This window comes from Bufo bufo, chromosome 2, assembly GCF_905171765.1.
Source record: "Bufo bufo chromosome 2, aBufBuf1.1, whole genome shotgun sequence".
In the NCBI taxonomy this organism is placed as follows: domain Eukaryota; kingdom Metazoa; phylum Chordata; class Amphibia; order Anura; family Bufonidae; genus Bufo; species Bufo bufo.
Genome location: NC_053390.1, coordinates 274422849 through 274442282, shown reverse-complemented (window position 1 = coordinate 274442282; position 19434 = coordinate 274422849). Strand labels below are relative to the sequence as shown.

Genomic DNA, 19434 nt, shown 5'->3' with positions numbered 1-19434 from the left:
AAAAGATACAATAAATTAAATTTTCATAAACAAAAATGACCATGTATTCATAGACATACCTCAGATATGATACCTGCTAAGGGCCCTGTTACACGCATTCCAGATAACTGCCTTGGGTAAATGTGCCACTGAACACCCGACAAATGAGCAAATGCTAACTTTTCAAGCAGTCACATCTTTCATCCAGCAGCTAGAATTGTTTTTTTTTTGGGCAGCACATCATCCTGTGTAAGGGGGGAATGTGCTGCCGACAAATAATGAATCTGTATGGGAATGAATGATCACAGTAGTAATCATTCATTTCATATACAAGGGATGATTGTTGCATGTAACTGCAGCTGAACCAGCTGGTAATGAGGACTGAATAGTAAAAGTTACGGTAATGAGTGCATTAATTTTTACTATATAATTATTCATAGCGCAGAAAAACTCAAAGGGCTTCTGTCACCCCGCATTGTGCAATTTTCATTAGCCGACATTAGCTATTTGCTAATGTCAGCTGAGTGCAATCATACATGTCCTACCTTTGTCTGTGGCTTATTTCTTGTAAAAATCATACTTTTATCATATGCAAATTTATTCACTACCAGCAAGTTGGGCGTGTACTTGCTGGTAGCCGCCGCATCTGCCGCTTCTAGACACGCCCCATCTCCTCTTGATAGACAGGGCCAGCGAGCGCTCTCCTCCTCCCGTTGGCCCCGTCTGCTGCTGAATTCCCGCGCCTGCGCCGTAACGTTCCTCGATCGGCGCAGGCGTACTGAGTGAAGGATGTGCGCTTGCCAGCTCCTTCCTCTGTGCGCCTGCGCGATTACGTCACACTACACCCGGAAGAGAAGACTGTCGGCATCAACGATAATCGGCAGTCTTCTCTTCCGGGTGTAGCGTGACGTAATCGGCGCAGGCGCACTGAGGAAGGAGCTGGCAAGCGCGCGTCCTTCACTCAGTACGCCTGCGCCGACCGAGGAACGTTACGGCGAAGGCGCAGGAATTCAGCAACAGGCGGGCCAACGGGAGGAGGAGAGCGCTCGCTGGCCCTGTCTATCAAGAGGAGATTGGGGCGTGTCTAGAAACGGCAGATGCGGCGGCTACCAGCAAGTACACGACCAACTTGCTGGTAGTGAATAAATTTGCATATTATAAAAGTACGATTTTTACAAGAAATAAGCCACAGACAAAGGTAGGACATGTATGATTGCACTCAGCTGACATTAGCAAATAGCAAATGTCGGCTAATGAAAATTGCTAAATGGGGGGTGACAGAAGCCCTTTAATGTTGGCAGTCGTAAATAAATCAATCATAGTGAATGCTTCCTTCTAGAATGTGTAGTGTCAGCTGTAAATTGTTGAGAAGAAATAATGGTCTGACGTTGTTTTTCTTGATTTTGGCCAGACTTCTTTGTTCCTTATACAGCATACCTTCATAAAATACGGTCCATACACAAGCACTTTGGTGAGGATGAACTTGACTGGCCTATCTAGAGCCCTGGTCATAGATAACGGTTTGAGGGGCCTAAGGCTAGTTTCACACATGTGGTGTGAATTCCAGCAGGCTGTTCCAGCAGATAATGCCGGGAATCAGACGGACACAAACCGCAGCGTGCAGTGGTTTGTGTCCGGCTGATTCTCCGCATTATCTGCCGAAATGTGGACCCCATTATACTTAATGGTGCTGGCAGGCATTCCGTTTGTATCCAGCAGTATCCGGAGAATATCGTCAGGTTGTTCTCTGCTGTAACCTGCTGAAATTCACACCGCAGGTGTGAAACTAGCCTTAGGCCCCTCAAATCGTTTCCTGTGTGAAACTAGCCTCAGTAGCAACCATTCATTGTTAGTTATCATTACATCTGTTCCAGTAAGAGGCAATGGTGATCTTAAAGACCTGGCGAGATTGAGAGATTACAATGTTTCTCAGCATTACAGACACAAAATCATAAATTAATAATTCATGCGTGTCATTACAGCTGAAGAGTCGCTTGCCTGTGATAATCCTGGCCTACCAGAAAATGGCTATCAAATACTCTACAAAAGGCTTTATCTTCCTGGAGAGTCACTCACTTTTATGTGCTATGAAGGGTTTGAATTAATGGGAGAGGTCACAATAAAGTGTATCCTAGGTCAGCCATCACAATGGAGTGGACCACTTCCGATATGCAAAGGTACAATATGTTTATTCTACCATCCACTCTAGTTGTCCTTTTCTACCATGTACTTATACCAGCAAAAACAGGAGGTCTAAATATATTAAACTCTACCATCCAAGCCAGGAGATACTGTATTATTACATGCCCTTCCAGCATCAAAGGAGTTACATATTTTCTTGCTCTTTCCTAGCAGTCTTCTGAGACTAATCCTATAAATCATGTTGTGCCAACAAAACTATGAAGTAAAGTGGATTTTAGAGACTTATTGAGTCCGCCTCTTAAAATAAGAACAGTCAACTCATCTTAGTCATTTACTGCTTGATAGTTTGAAGTTTAAGAGGCCTTAAAACAAATTGTTGTATACAACAGTGGCCTTTCTAAGCAGATGGCATCTTTAACACCCAACGCATTTCATGTCACCCAGAAGAGACGAAACAAGAGATTCTGGCAGGTTACGCTAAGCAGATGTCTACATGTTATCCTGCAATAGCTGCTGTAGATAACATAGTGTGGAGCATCTGGTATAATATAAGCTTTTGATTTCAGAAGCAGGCCTACTTTTGTTATTCTCAGATTGTGATGTCATCCCGGCAAGTTATCAAAACTTAACAAAAAACTCAAATGTCTTTTATACTATTTACTGTACTAAGAATAATTTAAATTGTATTTACTACCACTAAGAAAAGAAATCTATTGAGTGAGATATGATATATATCAGGGTCGATATTATACTTTATCAAGAGTTCCCTTCTATGGTCATCAATAGGTAGAATACAAGAGACATTTTCAGCACGTTTTATAGCATCAGAGCTTCAGGGTAATTGACCCTGCTGAAATCTTTATTGGGTATTTATATAGAGCAAAAGTAGGGAGTTACAAGTCATCAAACTCCATTACCTCTTAATGTGGCTGTTCTGTCCGTAGCTCCCATTCAAATAGACTAAACCTGCAGCCAGAACAACCTTATTAATCAGTAACACTTTGATAAATGACACCCACAATGTTATACGATCTTCTAAATTCGACAGCCAGGAACACGCATTTACTTCTTTGTATGGAACCTTATTCTTCACTTGTGGTTTGTAGTTCTCGTTGATTTATTGGGTTTGAAAAAAAGACGTAACTTTTGGCTTCATTTCACAAATAGTGAACATTTAGCAAACATAATATATTATATCCAGCTTTTCATTTAGCAAACATAATATATTATATCCAGCTTTTCATTTAGCAAACATAATATATTATAAAGAAGAAATACTGATCTTTAAAAGTTGTTGATAATTCCCATCACATGATCTTCAAAGGTTCATTATAATACATCAGTGGCATTAAAATGTATGACCTCCCCACCCACCGATCCACTGTGTAACCTCTTAAAGCTGAATGAACACTACCCTACAACTCTGACATAAGTCAATTCTTCTGGCCCCCTAATTGATACACTACCTTAGGTAGGTAGGTTGTTTGGGTGAAGAAAATAACACCTCTTTTTACAACAAATGGAGGCTAAATATATAGAAAATTAGAGGAAAATTTCCTAAATTTGTCACCATGACAATGCAGTGCAATCTGCAGGCAGCATGTTATAGAGCAGGAGGAGCTGAGCAGATTGATATATAACTTTATAAGAAAAGATTTGGTATAACTTGTTCTTTCTTCATGTGAATCTCTACTCATTTTTAGCTTAGGAATCCATTGAGAGGTCCTACTCAACGGACTCCTAAGCCCAGAATAAGCAGGGACTTAAATTAATAAAATCCAAGTTATACAGAATATTTTCACATAAACTATACATCATTGTGCTTAGCTCCTCTCTGCTCTATAACATGCTGCCTGCAGATTGTACTAATTTTTCATGGGGACAGGCTCCCTATAAAATTTTAAAACCTTTACCTTCATTACTACTAGTTTTGATTTACTGCTCTATTTCTGTTCTATTCCAATTCAAAGCTAACTTTAAAATTATTCTTGTATCATGTTACCAAAGTTTATTGCATTTTGGGATCTCAGTTGACAGCTGAACTGAACAGTTCCCAAGGGCAGTCAGGAGAGTTTTGAAAGTAGTGATCTATATGATTGAAGAAAAAGACACGATAATGCTCAAAAAGGAAAAACAAAAAGTTACACAACTTGTATAGATTGAGAATTGCTTTAATGAAGGTTGCCATGAAAATGCTTTGCATATAAGTCCCACCCTTAAATAATAACTATTTCCCGATATATATACAGCAATAAAACTTCCATTACCTTTCATTACCAGTGCTAGATCGTCTGTAATTTCATATGATATTGATTTTATTTCCTTTTTTCATAGCAACACAAGACAGATTTGAACATGCATTACAAGGTAAGTGACATGATGAGGCGAAATATAAATATAATGGAGAACTGATTAAGTGTTTTTGTGTAAAAAAAAAAAAGTTGCAGGTTGAATTTGCAGTATAATTTGTGACTTTCCTCAAAAGTGGCAAGAAAAGTGGGTTCAGTTATGGGACAGTGGAGCAAATTGCAGCCAAATTTCTTAGAGAGTCGCTAAGTGTTGAGAAAACTTTTGATATGTCATAGAGCCATATCAAAAGTTTTTGTCAGTGGGGGTCTGAGAGTAGATCATAGGAAAAAATGCGTATAGCAGCACAACAAAAAATTAAAGTCTTATCTTGTGGTGGTGCCAGCCGTGTTGGGAGCCAGTCAGAAGTTCCCCCTTGGATGCGTCATATAGAAGAAACCACAGCACTCTCCTGTCTTCAATTCAGTGGAATTTATTTCACCAGCAAAAAAAATGCGACGTTTCGACCGTAAAGGTCTTTCTCAAGCAACCTTTGGTTGCTTGAGAAAGACCTTTACGGTCGAAACGTCGCATTTCTTTTGCTAGTGAAATAAATTCCACTGAATTAAAGACAGGAGAGTGCTGCGGTTTCTTCTATATGACGGGTCTGAGAGTAGAGGTAGCAAGATGTACTCAGTAGAAAGTCTATGGGTCCATCTGGATTGCATCCTCTGCAGTGAGTGGGGAAAGCATGATATGCGAGCGCTTCTCTCTCCTCGTTCTAGTGTTTGGTGAGGATCTCAGTACTCAGACCCCAACTGATTAATACTTTTTATATGTCTCTATATCTTCAAAGCCAAGAGATGCATCTAAAGTGGCTGGTTGCTTTAGAAAAATCACAGGTAGAGACTGATCTTTCAGGCATTAGTGAAATGCTCACAGGTCCCACAACCGGTAAGTGATCACTGCTACTTTCAGAGTTTACAAAATTTGAATGCAGGGCATGCAAAAAAAAAAGCCAGTTATAAGTGCTGTCTGAGTACAATCTATTAACCCAACCTGAAGTGCATCAAGGCTCTAGCAATTAGTCGGTCTGTTGTTTATTAAGGAGCTATGAATGTATGTCTATGAATGGGTGCGTCTACTATACTTATCAAGCAATTGTGTCAAACGTATATTCCTTATTTCTTCCAGTGGCAGAAGCAGCCGAAGAAACATCCTTGGAAGGAGGGAACATGGCATTAGCAATATTCATTCCAGTAGTGATCATTTCTGTGCTGCTTGGAGGAGCCTACATTTACATAACAAGGTAACAGCGACAGAGAGACAATGGTGATCCATGAAAAATGGGGGGAAATCATAAAACAGTTGTATAGTTTAAAACCTCAGGGTCTCCTTGGGCGGTCCGCATTTTGCGGACCGCACATGGCCGGCACTTTAATAGAAATGCCTTTTCTTGTCCGTGTCTGCAGACAAGAATAGGACATGTTCTATTTTTTCTGGAACAGAAGTGAGGATGCGGAACGGAAGTGCGGATGCGGACAGCACACTGTGTGCTGTCCACATCTTTTCCGGACCCATTGAAAATGAATGGGTCTGGACCCGTTCTGCAACGTTGCGGAATGGATCCGGAAGCATTTTGCGGACGTGTGAATGGACCCTAAAAGGGGTTGTCAGCAGGGTTGCCAACCGTCCAGAAATTTCTGGACAGTCCGTAAAAATTGTCCATGAGTTTTTTTGAGGCTGGTGGTGCTTGACAGGTGGTAATTATCATCATTATACAGCTCACAGTAAATGCTGGTAATGAGTACTTATCAGTATATTGAGCTATGTCCGTAAAAAATGTTGGCTAAGTTGTCCAGAAAAAAGCTAAATTCTGGTTGGCAACCCTGGTTGTTAGCGGTATTACATTTATTATATCTGGCTCTCAGTGGGCCATACTCACCCTCAACGGTCCCCCACCACTGGCATTTTAACACTTACCGGTCACTGCTGCGTTCCACTTCCTGGTCTCAGCTCAACTAGCAGGAAATATCTGGAGATGCCTGCTCAACCAGTCGCTAGGTGCCGTGGTGACCTGCCTTAACCAGTGATTGGCTGATTGAAATTTTCCTGGTGTCTCAAGCCGTGAAGTGGGTAATGCTTATTCTTTTAATTTTAACTCATAGTGATCCATATACATATTTTAATACCCACTGAACAACCTCTTTAATTGGCATGACTATTTTGCTGAGTATTTTAACAATGTACAGTAGGTTTGCAGTTTGAATATACTAATGCGATTCTACAGTGGGCCCATCTAGCATTTATTGATGGCACTGTGGTAATCATTGTGGCAATGCCGTTAATTGGATTTAGACGTATCACGTTTTCTAGAATAAGCATGAAACCATACTTAATAAGTGTAATCCTACTTTTCTTAATAGTGCTCTCCTTTTCGAAAACTGTTAGCATTTACATAAGGTAGTTCATCTAGTGAACTGTGGAAAGAGAATTTTCCCTTTTGCATTAACCTCTTAAGGTCCAAGGTGATTTTGAGGGGTGACATTTTCATTTTCTCTCCCTGCAGTCAAAGGCAATGAGTTATAAGTTGCTTTATTTTTCCGCTGACAAAGTTGTTTACCCCTTTTAAATGATCTATTTTCCAGATAGGTCATCAGTATCTGATCAGTGGGGGTCCGACATCCAGGACCTCTGCCAATCAGCTGTTTAAGAAGGCACCGGCACTCGCAGCAGCACGGCGGCCTTCTCCAGCTTCTCCTAGGCCATGTGACATCACGTTCATCAGTCATGGCCTAGGCGCAGATCAACCCCATTGAAGAGCTGCGGTACCAAGCACAGCCACTATACAATGTACGGTGTTGTGCTTTGTGAGCCAAGAGAAGGCCATAGCGCTCAGGGGGAGGGGCTTTCTCAAACAGCTGATTGGCGGGGGTCTTGGGTGTCGGACGTCCACCGATCAGAAACTGATGACCGATGTTTTTTGGGGTTTCCATTTTATGATGTTTAGGTAAAAATGACATGTGAACCTTATTATGTGACTTAGTACCATTACCGCAATACCCAATTTATATAGTTTTTTTGTCCTACTACTTTTATTCTGAAACCTATAACTTTTTTTATTTTTCTGCCACTGGAGGTGTGGGGGGTGGGGGGGGGTTGTTGTGGGGGGGCATGCAGTGAACTTCTCTTTCCAGTGTGAAAACACTGCATTTTCAAACTAAGGGAAGCTCTGTGCAAATTATTACAGCTTTCATTTCAGGCAATTGAAAATGTATAAATTCCTATGCACTGAGCTGCCCCTAATAGTGACTGCAAGCAGACAGCTTTGTAAGGAAGTAGGAAATGTATCAGTGTATTTATTCCAGTTGTCTGGTGTAAATACATTTAGAAATACGGAGTTCAGCAAAAGCATATTTTATGAAGCATCTGTTGCACATTTTCTGACATAAAAGGCAGTCTCGTACTGGGAAACTGGGTTGAGCAGGGGGGTGCCATACTATGTTTTGTGATGGGGCCCTATGAGTAGGGTGGCCAGAGTTCCCGTTTTAGGCCGGACAGTCTGGCTTTCAGACCCCCTGTCCTCCGTCCGGCACAGGGCCTGGATAGACACAGGGATGTCCTTTTGAACAGCTCACTCTCAGATAGCAGCACTATGCTGTCTGAGCGTGAGCTGCAGAGAGGAAGTCACCCTCCCTCCCTCGCCTGCAGCTGACCTGCAGTTTATTTTACCTTAATTTTTTTAATCCCTGTCGGCTGTGGAGTGGGAGGGGCGTGGCCTAACCAGATTGGGGCATGGATTAGCGGAGCTGGGGGCAGGGTTTTACAGTCCATCTTTTGAGGGTGGCCTAAGTGGCCACCCTACTCATGAGATCTGTGTATGCCCCTCCACTCAGATGCCACAATTAGACAGATAATCACCCACCGTGATTATCAAGACAGAAGAGCCTGTGGCAGGGTCAGCATTTTCAGTGTCAATTAGAAGAAAGTCCCTTTAACTGGAAAAACCCTTTAGGCTATGGCCACATGTGCTGAATCCACAGTCCATCTACCCGAAATCTGCAGCTACCAAGTCCACACCAAAAAGAGTTTGGTGCATAAATGTTGTGGTACCACATATTTCACCCTTTGCATTACAAAGGGTGAAATCCCCAGTGGAAATCCACCTCATAAATTGACATGTTGCAAATTTTAAATCCCTGCCACATGTCAAGTTATGTGAGAATTTGATTGTAGAAACTTTCCGCAGCATGGCGATGAGATTTTTTAAAATTCCATCCATTTGATGTTCCTGTAAATGCTGCAGATTTTCTGCACGCAATCTTCTGTGGAAAAGGGGCAGCATTTACTGCACATGTGGCCATATCCTAAACATGCACTCATGGAATAATTCTAACTCGAGCGCTTTTAGAGATCCTTCTGTTACTTTCTAGAAACCATCAACAACTGACACAAGTGCTGTTGACAGAGGTTCAGACTGACATTACCTTCCCCCTGGGTATATATGTCATGGTTACTTAATGGATTTAGCCTATTGATCAGCCACTGAATAAGAGGTCGAAAGAGGGTGAGAAGGAGACGTTCTATAGCATGCTGTCATTCATAGAATTTTTCCCCAAGGGCAGAAGAAAAAGAACCAGAGCTTAAACAACTTTTTATTATCAGCACATAAAATATTTTATGTTCATATAGAGTCCATGGGAGGAATTTGTCAAGTCCTGCTCTCCAGAATTCTGGCTCCAAAAAGTCGCAAAATAAGCCTTTTGTGACTTATTGGGGTTATTTGCGCAAAAATTTCACTTTTTACACCACTCATTTCAGTTTTGAGAAAGTGGTTGTGGTAAGTTATGTTAGTTTCACGCCAGATTTATCACTGCAACTTTAAAAAAAAAAAAAGCCACAAACTCACAGGAGGGGATGGCAAAAAATTGGACCATTTCTAGACAAAAGTCTAGATTTGGACCAAATTTAACAAACAATTAGAAAAATTTGATAAGCATACCACAGAGTACACCAACACAGACTCATGCAAAACTGACTTCATGATAACGCTGAAATCATGGGGCAACTTTAAGACAAGGGCAATCTGTGCAGCTTTTCCATCTTGCTTCTCTCCTGTTCTTAGGAAGCATAAAGAAAAACGAAAAGTTCTGGTACCGTGTTAGTAGAAAACTAGTTTAGTGCTCTCATTAAGTAAAACATAATAAGGGGCTTGAAGTTCTGATGCCTTTTAACCTCTTCAGGACATAGGGCATACCGGTACGCCCTGATGTCCTGGTACTTAAGGACACAGGGCGTACCGGTACGTCCTGAGAATTTTCAATCACCGCACTTAGCTATAGGGTAAGTGCGTGAACACCCGTGCCCCACACACACACGCACACCTAATAAAGATTTACACACACGCACATACACACGCAGACACACACTCCCCTATGGCCCGCCGGACGTTCTCAACCGAGGAGGCATATGCCCTCCTTGCCTCCGAGAGCCCCAGTGAGGATGAGGATGACCCCACGTTCCTGTTGTCATCCGCATCCTCATCATCAAGCGATGATGAGCCCCCAAGGCGGCGGAGACGCTGCCAGGCGGATCGAGGGGACCCCCATACTAGGAACCCTGTGGCCCAGCCTAGTACGAGCAGCTCTGGGGCTCGTACTAGTTTTCCGGCCCACCAGGTCAGTCCACCTGAGCCCCCTGCAGGTGGACTTGTCTGGTGTACCCCAGATAACTTTGAGCCTGCAATTCCTGATTTTGTTGGTGAATCAGGAATCCATATTTACACAGTGGGCTTCACTGAATACGACTTTTTCAGTCTTTTTTTCAGTGAGGAACTGGTAAATCTGATGGTGGAGCAGACGAACCTGTACGCCCAACAGTTCGTCGCTCAACACCCGGGCTTGTTTTTCGCTAGGCCCGGTGGCTGGACCCCGGTCAGTGCAGCCGAGATGAGGATGTTTTGGGGCCTCGTGCTGCATATGGGCCTAGTCAAAAAGCCCAGTGTCAGGCTGTACTGGAGTGGGGACGTCCTCTACCAGGCCCCACTCTACAGTATGGCCATGACACATTCCCAATTTGAGGCCATCCGGAAATGCCTGCATTATTCAGATAATGCAGCATGTCCCCCCCAAGGTGATCCTGCCTATGACCGTCTGTATAAGATACGGCCGGTCATCGATCACTTTGGAGCCAAATTCATGGAGGCCTTTGTACCTGGAAGGGAGGTCGCGGTTGATGAGTCTCTCATTGTGTTCAAGGGGAGACTCATTTTCCGCCAGTATGTTCCCTCAAAGCGAGCGAGGTATGGTGTGAAGCTGTACAAACTTTGTGAGAGTACCTCAGGGTACACTTACAAGTTTTGTGTGTACGAGGGGCGAGATTCCCGTATTCAACCCCTAGAATGTCCCCTCACTCTAGGTGTTAGCTGGAAACTTGTGTGGGACCTTATGCACCCACTGCTAGATAAGGGTTACCACCTATACGTGGATAAATTTTATACTAGTATCCCCTTGTTCCAGTCCCTCGCTGCCAGATCAACGTTCGCTTGTGGGACCGTGCGGAAAAATCAGTGCGGCCTCCCTGCCTACCCCCTCCAGGTACCTATCCACAGGGGTGAGACCCCTGCCCTTACCACTGGAAACCTGCTGCTGGTCAGCTATAAGGACAAGAGGGATGTGCTTGTACTGTCCACAATTCATGGTAACGGCATCACCCCTGTCCCTGTGCGAGGTACCGCGGCAACGGTCCTCAAGCCCGATTGTATCGTCAACTACAATCGGTATATGGGAGAAGTTGATCTCTCTGATCAAGTACTCAAGCCATATAACGCCATGCACAAAACCAAGGCATGGTACAAAAAAGTTGCCTTGGTGCAGGTTGCCATGTACAACTCTTTTGTACTGTTCCAGAGCGCTGGCTACACAGGGACATTCCTCCAGTTCTATGAGGCAGTCCTCAAGACCCTGATCTTTTGTGACTGGGAAAAAGCAGGTGGGAGTACCTCGGGAATTGGAGGCGCCCGGAACGTCCCTGGCCAACACTTTCCAGGTGTGGTCCCCCATACTGGAAAGAAGGGACGAACCCCAAAAAAATGCAGAGTGTGTCGCAGGAGGGGGATACGGAAGGACACCACTACTCAATGTGACACGTGCCCCGATCATCCCGGCCTCTGCGTTATTGGTTGCTTCAGGGAGTACCACACTTCCATGGAGTTCTAAATTTATAATCCCCTTCACCAACTTAGCCACTGACTATTCAAAAAAACTATGGTTCTCAGACTTGAGACACCCCAAAAAAATTTTTTGTAGAACTAAAAAAAATAAAAAGTAGACTTACTAGGTAGCACAGCGTCGGTAATAATATCCTCTGTAAATATACCCCTAACCCCCCAGATTAACACGGTAAAAAAAAAAGTACAAAAAATAATTTTGTCACCTCACATAAAAAAAAAGTGGAATAGCAAGATCAAAAAGTCATATAGCCCCCAAAATAGTGCCAATAAAACCATCCCCTCATCCCGCCAAAAATTATCCCCTACCTAATACAATCGGCTAAAAAACTTAAAAAAAATGACTCAGACTATAGAGATACAAAAAAATTCTTTTTTGTATACAAAAAGATAATATAGTCTAAAACCTAAATAATTGTAAAAAAATAGACTTATTAAGTATCGCCGCGTCCGTAATAATTTCCTCTGTAAAAATACCCCATGACCCAACCCCCCAGATTAACACGGTCCAAAAAATTTTTTAAAATGGTGCCAAAACAGCTATTTTTGGAACTTTTCCATTTCAATCCGTCGTTTCCGGTAAAACCCAAGGGTTAACAGCCAAATAAAACTTAATATTTATTACCCTGATACTGCAGTTTACATAAATGCCACATTTGTGGTTGTAAACTGCTGTATCAGTAAAAGGGAGGCGCAAAAGAAAAGGACCGACATGGTTTCTGGAAGGCCGATTTTGATGGCCTTTTTTATTGACACCATGTCCCTTTAGAAGCCCCCCTGATGCCCCCCTAGAGTAGAAACTTCCTAAAAGTGACCCCATCTAAGAAACTACACCCCTTAAGGTATTCAAAACTGATTTTACACACTTTATTAACCCTTTAGGTGTTCCTCAACAGTTTATGGCAAATGAAGATGAAATTTCAGAATTTCATTTTTTGGTAACCTTACTTCACAAAAATGTAATATAGAGCAACCAAAAAACATATGTACCCTAAAAATAGTCCCAAAAAAAACGCCTCGTTATCCGTAGTTTCCATAATGGGGTCACTTTTTGGGGATTTCTACTGTAGGGGTGCATCAGGGGGTCTTGAAATAGGACACGGTATAAATAAACCGGTCCATAGAAATCAGCCCCCCAAAACCCACACAGCGCTCCTTTCTCTCTACACCCCGCCGTGTGGCCGTACAGTAGTGTACGGCCACATATGGGGTGTTTCTGTAAACGGCAGAGTCAGGGCAATAAAGATACAGTCTTGTTTGACTGTTAACCCTTGATTTTTTTTGTGGAAAAAAAGGGTTAAAATGTAAAAATTGGCAAAAAAATGAAATTCTCAAATTTCACCCCCGTTTGCCAATAACTCTTGTGGAGCACCTAAAGGGTTAACATAGTTTGTGAGATCAGTTTTGAATACCTTGAGGGGTTTAGTTTCTTAGATGGGGTCACTTTTATGGAGTTTCTACACTAGGGGTGTATCAGGGGGGCTTTAAATGGGACATGGTATAAATAAACCAGTCCAGCAAAATATGCCTTCCAAAAACCATATGGCGCTCCTTTCCCTCTACGCCCTAGTGTGTGGCCGCACAGTAGTGTATGACCACATATGGGGTGTTTCTGTAAACGGTAGAGTCAGGGCAATAAAGATACAGTCTTGTTTGACTGTTAACCCTTGATTTGTTAGTGGAAAAAATGGGTTAAAATGGAAAAATTGGCAAAAAAATGAAATTCTCAAATTTCATCCCCATTTGCCAATAACTCTTGTGGAGCACCTAAAGGGTTAACATAGTTTGTGAGATCAGTTTTGAATACCTTGAGGCGTGTAGTTTCTAACATGGGGTCATTTTTGGGTGGTTTCTATTATGTGAGCCTCACAAAGTGACTTCAAACCTGAACTGGTACCTAAAAAAATGGTTTGTTTTTTTAATTCCTGAAAATTTCCAAGATTTGCTTCTAAACTTGTAAGCCTTGTAACGTCCCCAAAAAATAAAATAGCATTCCCCAAATGATCCAAACATGAAGTAGACATATGAGTATGTAAATTAATAACTTTTTTTGGAGTTATTACTATGTATTGTAAAAGTAGAGAAATTGTAAGTTAGAAATTTGCAAATTTTTCCAAATTTTTGGTAAATTTGGTATTTTTTTATAAATAAAAATGAATTTTTTTGACTCCATTTTACCAGTGTCATGAAGTACAATATGTGCCGAAAAAACAATCTCAGAATGGCCTGGCTAAATAAAAACGTTTTAAAGTTATCACCACATAAAGTGACACTGCTCAGATTTGCAAAAAATGGCCTAGTCCTTAAGGTGAAATAAGGCTGTGTCCTGAAGGGGTTAATGACCTTCTACAGACATAGTGGAAGCACCAGGTCTCTGAGATAACATCATTTATGAGACCATAAAACTTTCACACCCCTTATCTGTAAGATAATTAAGGACTCATTTTCAACATTTTTTATATTTTGTTTCTGTTTTTCAGATGCCCATTCATTACAGCAGGTCTCTGCTCTTATATTATATATATATATATATATATATATATATATATATACAGTACAGACCAAAAGTTTGGACACACCTTCTCATTCAAAGAGTTTTCTTTATTTTCATGACTATGAAGGCATCACAACTATGAATTAACACATGTGGAATTATAAATATATATATAACAAACAAGTGTGAAACATCTGAAAATATGTCATATTCTAGGTTCTTCAAAGTAGCCACCTTTTGCTTTGATTACTGCTTTGCACACTCTTGGCATTCTCTTGATGAGCTTCAAGAGGTAGTCCCCTGAAATGGTCTTCCAACAGTCTTGAAGGAGTTCCCAGAGATGCTTAGCATTGGTTTGCCCTTTTGCCTTTACTCTGCGGTCCAGCTCACCCCAAACCATCTCGATTGGGTTCAGGACCGGTGACTGTGGAGGCCAGGTCATCTGGCGCAGCACCCCATCTCTCTCCTTCATGGTCAAATAGCCCTTACTTTCAAAGTTTTCCCAATTTTTCCGCTGACTGACTGACCTTCATTTCTTAAAGTAATGATGGCCACTCGTTTTTCTTTACTTAGCTGCTTTTTTCTTGCCATAATACAAATTCTAACAGTCTATTCAGTAGGACTATCAGCTGTGTATCCACCTGACTTCTCCTCAACGCAACTGATGGTCCCAACCCCATTTATACGGCAAGAAATCCCACTTATTAAACCTGACAGGGCACACCTATGAAGTGAAAACCATTTCAGGGGACTACCTCTTGAAGCTCATCAAGAGAATGCCAAGAGTGTGCAAAGCAGTAATCAAAGCAAAAGGTGGCTACTTTGAAGAACCTAGAATATGACATATTTTCAGTTGTTTCACACTTGTTTGTTATGTATATAATTCCACATGTGTTAATTCATAGTTTTGATGCCTTCATAGTCATGAAAATAAAGAAAACTCTTTGAATGAGAAGGTGTGTCCAAACTTTTGATCTGTACTGTATATATATATATATATATATATATATATTGCTGTTTCTTCATACACTCTTGTAGTACACCTTCTGAAGGTACTAATGATGTCTTGAAAGCTCGTTATGTAGCATCATTGCTACTATTTTTGTTAGCCATTAAAAGGTATCAGACCTGTAATACTCTTATTTTGTTTCTCTAAATTAGAGCACTAAACTAAGGTAGGAAGTATTGCACATATCGGTAGTTGTTGAAATGCTGACATCTGCTGGTCACACTTTGAAGTAGTCATTGCGAGTACTAAATGTATCAACGTGTCGGTATATATGGAAAAGTGAGATTTAACTGGAAAAAACCCCAGGGAATAAGTGTGACAAAAATGTATGATATATGGTCACAGAGATAGAAGTTGCTTACTTAGGGTGATCAATAATATTTTTTGGAATGGTTCCGGTATTTTATGATCTGTTCCTATTTTTGTGCTAAACAAATGGAAGAGACTAAGGGGGTCATTTATCAAGCTGAAATATGCCTAAATTAGTGCAATGGTTATTTGCGTCGCAATCTGCGACTTCTCCCCGCTCACTCCAGGTCTAAAATTGTGGACATGGCATGGGCGGGGAAAGTGACGGGCCGGCAGCCCCGTCTGATTTACCATTTTCTACGCCTGTTTCAGGCGTAGAAAAAGGTCTAAATGTAAGAAAACTCAGAAGCTGTGTTACATTTAGAACTGGCGCTGGATACCCCAAAGTTATGTAGAGGCATGCGCCTCTTCATAACTTCGGCGATCCACTGCCAGCATCTAAAACGCCGGTCTTAATAAATGTGCCCCTAAATATACATATAATCCTACCACTTTGTGTATGCAGCTTCTATGTCAACCCATGCCTTCATGACCACAGAGTACACACAACCCCCTTATATAGTCTGGTCCAGCAGTTATCTATAAATCCATTCCCCCTGCTCCCTCTTCTTGCTAACCTACTAAAATAGTAATGATTTATTTTATAGGCTTTCAAAGCATATCTCCATTAGCAACTGCAAGTTATATCAATTTAGGAAGTAGTAAAGAAGAGCCCTTGTTTGTAGTCACGTTAAATAGCATGATGGGAAATTATAATATATGCAATGCATCAATAGTATGGGATCATTGGAAATATCAATGACTTACTAGTATGGTATCATAGGAAATATGAGTAACACCTTATTAGCATAGTACCATTGGAAACACTACAAGTAACATAGATAGCTTATAAGGAAAAATGTGGGGGATACAGTCAGGACAACCCTATATGCAGGTGCACATCGCTATGGCGAAATACATATACAAAGAAAAAGACACAAATGCAATAGCACTCTGCAACCAGCACTCCGCCCTGCCTCCATGCTGGATGTTGAATGAGGCATTGGTGTACATTTTGGTCAAAGCGTAATAAGCCACTCACCACGTCAAGGTCGCCTCTATGAGTGGTCCCTAACACTAGTTCCTACCTGTTTATGGGCCATGACAGCCACACAAAGTCCAGGGAGCGCAGGTACAGCATGAACGCCAGGCACACTCTGCTTTTAACCCCGTCCGGTGCCATTACAGCTTTCATTGGATCCAGGGATGCAAGTACCAACATGCATGCTGAGCCCACCATATACTTCTCCTGGAGCCAAATGGCTACTGGTAGGCCCTGTAGAAGTAGACTCAGTTTTATACTGACTTTAAAACCAGCCTCCACGGCAGATTAACTGGTCAGGTGTGCATGACTGTATGGAGATCGCCACGCCTTCAATATATACTACAAAGAAAAAATGGGGGGGATACAGTCAGCACAACCCTGTATGCAGGTGCACATCACTATGGCGAAATACATATACAAAGAAAAAGACACAAATGCAATAGCACTCTGCAACCAGCACTCCGCCCTGCCTCCATGCTGGATTTTGAATGAGGCATTGGTGTACATTTTGGCCAAAGTCCAGGGAGCGCAGGTACAGCATGAACGCGCTCCCTGGACTTTGTGTCGCTGTCATGGCCCATAAACAGGTAGGAACTAGTGTTAGGGACCACTCATAGAGGCGACCTTGACGTGGTGAGTGGCTTATTACGCTTTGGCCAAAATGTACACCAATGCCTCATTCAGCATCCAGCATGAAGGCAGGGCGGAGTGCTGGTTGCAGAGTGCTATTGCATTTGTGTCTTTTTCTTTGTATACAGATAGCTTATAGTCTAAAGTAAAGCTAAAGATAAATATCATAATTTACATAAGTTACCATAGCACAATGTATATAGAGAAAGGGTCATGTATGGGCTGGACCAGTCAGGCGAGCATCAAACATTGTAATACTTTTATCTTTTACAGTTTTGTCAGAGCATTTAGACAATGCACACAGTGATATTCCACCTGAGGTATAAGTGCAGAGATGATAAAGTGACATCATAGTACAGGGAAACTATGCCCACCAATATCAGAGTACAAGAATAAGGCAAACATAGATGTCACAGTAATGAGATGATAAACAGTGTTGACAGTGCACAAGGAATAATAAAACAGTGATGTCACAGTGCAAAGATGATAAACAGTGTGGTCACAGCACAGGGACAATAAAACAGTGATGTCACAGTACAGACATAATACAAGCATTGATGTCAGAGTGCAGAAATAATAAACAATGATGTCACAGTACAGAGATAATAAAACAGATATGTCACAATATAGGTACAATAAACATTTATGTCACAGTACAGTGATAGCAAACACAATAGCCCAGATTTACTAATGTGTTTGCGCCACAAATCTGTCTAAAAAGTAGCACAAATTGGTGTATGAACCTTTGCTTTCAGTGCAGAAATAACTGCAGCTAAATGTTTCCAGTAATTGCTGATTAGTTCTGCATGTCAGTTTGGAGGAATTTAGTCCATTCCACCATACAAAACAGCTTCAACTCTGTTAATGTTGCTGGTTTTATTTTTCTCTAAAGAGATATTTTGGCCATGTAAAGTTATCCCCTATCCACAGCATCCTAAAGGAAAATTTCAGAACATCTTTCTGTGAGCTAAATCTTAACAAGATGTTGGTCATGCAGCAAAACAACAACCCAAAGCATACAAGTCGTTCTACCAAAGAATTGTGGAGACCACAAAATGAATGGCGACGCCAATTAGGCATGCACGCGGCCACTCTTTTCATTTGTATGGGAGTACCAGAGATAGCGGAGTACAGAGCTCTGCTATTGCTATCTCTGAGACTCCCAAAGAAATGAATGTAGCAGCCCCATGCATGACCAACCTGCTGCTCTGTTCATTTTGGGTGGCTCCACAGGGTACAGAGCTCCTGGTCTCATGATCAGTGTGGGCCTCAGTGGTAGGACCCCCACCAATCTGTTATGCCCTATTATGTGGATAGGGGATAACTTTATATAACTGGAATACGGAATGACTTGTGTGCTTAGGGTCATTCTTTTGCTTTATGACCCACGTTTTCTTGAGATTCAGCTCACAGAAACATGTCCTGATATTTTCCTTTAAAATTTGCTAGTATAATACAGAATTTATTGTTCCCTCAATTATGGTAAGGTGTCCTTTCTCAGATTCAGCAAAACAGACCCAAACACTACCACCATAAACATCTTTCACAAATGAGATGAGATTTTTATGCAGGAATGCAGTTTACTTTCTCTAAATATAATTCTTCTCTTTTAAACCAAAAAGTAATATTTTCAAGCATCACACAGAGACATCACTGTACTCAGATGATAAACAGAGCATGTTTATTCTTTTCGTTCACATGAAGGATTTTTCTGCTGTAAAACTCCATCAAGGAATCTGCAGCAGAAATCCAAGTCTGGCCTTCAGATTTCTCCTTCAGATTTGTGTTAATTGATGTGGATTCACATATGGATTAGGCCCAATCTATGGGGTTAAGCACTGTATGGCTAACCCACCACAATGTCTATGCAGAAAAAAATCAATAACAGTATGAACAGCAACTTAGATTCCTATTGGAAACAATTGGGGCACATAGAATATATACCAAACCTAGAGATGAGCGAATTTCTCAAAAATTCGATTCGGCAGCTTCACCAAATTTTTTGAAAAATTGGTTCGATACGAATTTAATTGTGGCAAATCGCATTTAAAAATGGCTATTACCTGGCTGCAAAGAGCCTTTATAGTGGTGTAGAACACTGTGCCTTACAGTAACATGCATAGGAAGTCTTCTGTGGTAGTGAAACAATACTGTGAGTCAGTATGACATGTAGATGACAGGCGTCGCTCTTAGAATCACTGCACACTTCACTTATTTGGGTAGTTACGGGGCCAAAACTGAACAAATAATTAAAGTGTAAACTCAGCCTTACA

General features: G+C 41.5%; 1 protein-coding gene across 1 annotated transcript in view; it reads left to right on the top strand.

Moving 5' to 3' along the window:
* The window catches only part of SEZ6L (seizure related 6 homolog like), a 420457-nt gene that overhangs the window by 378508 nt on the left and 22515 nt on the right, over positions 1-19434 (top strand). Inside the window, exons 13-15 of the mRNA XM_040416561.1 lie at positions 1962-2156; positions 4456-4488; positions 5602-5716. Of these exons, the coding sequence (XP_040272495.1) occupies positions 1962-2156; positions 4456-4488; positions 5602-5716 (343 nt within the window). The remainder of the gene's footprint in view (positions 1-1961; positions 2157-4455; positions 4489-5601; positions 5717-19434) is intronic.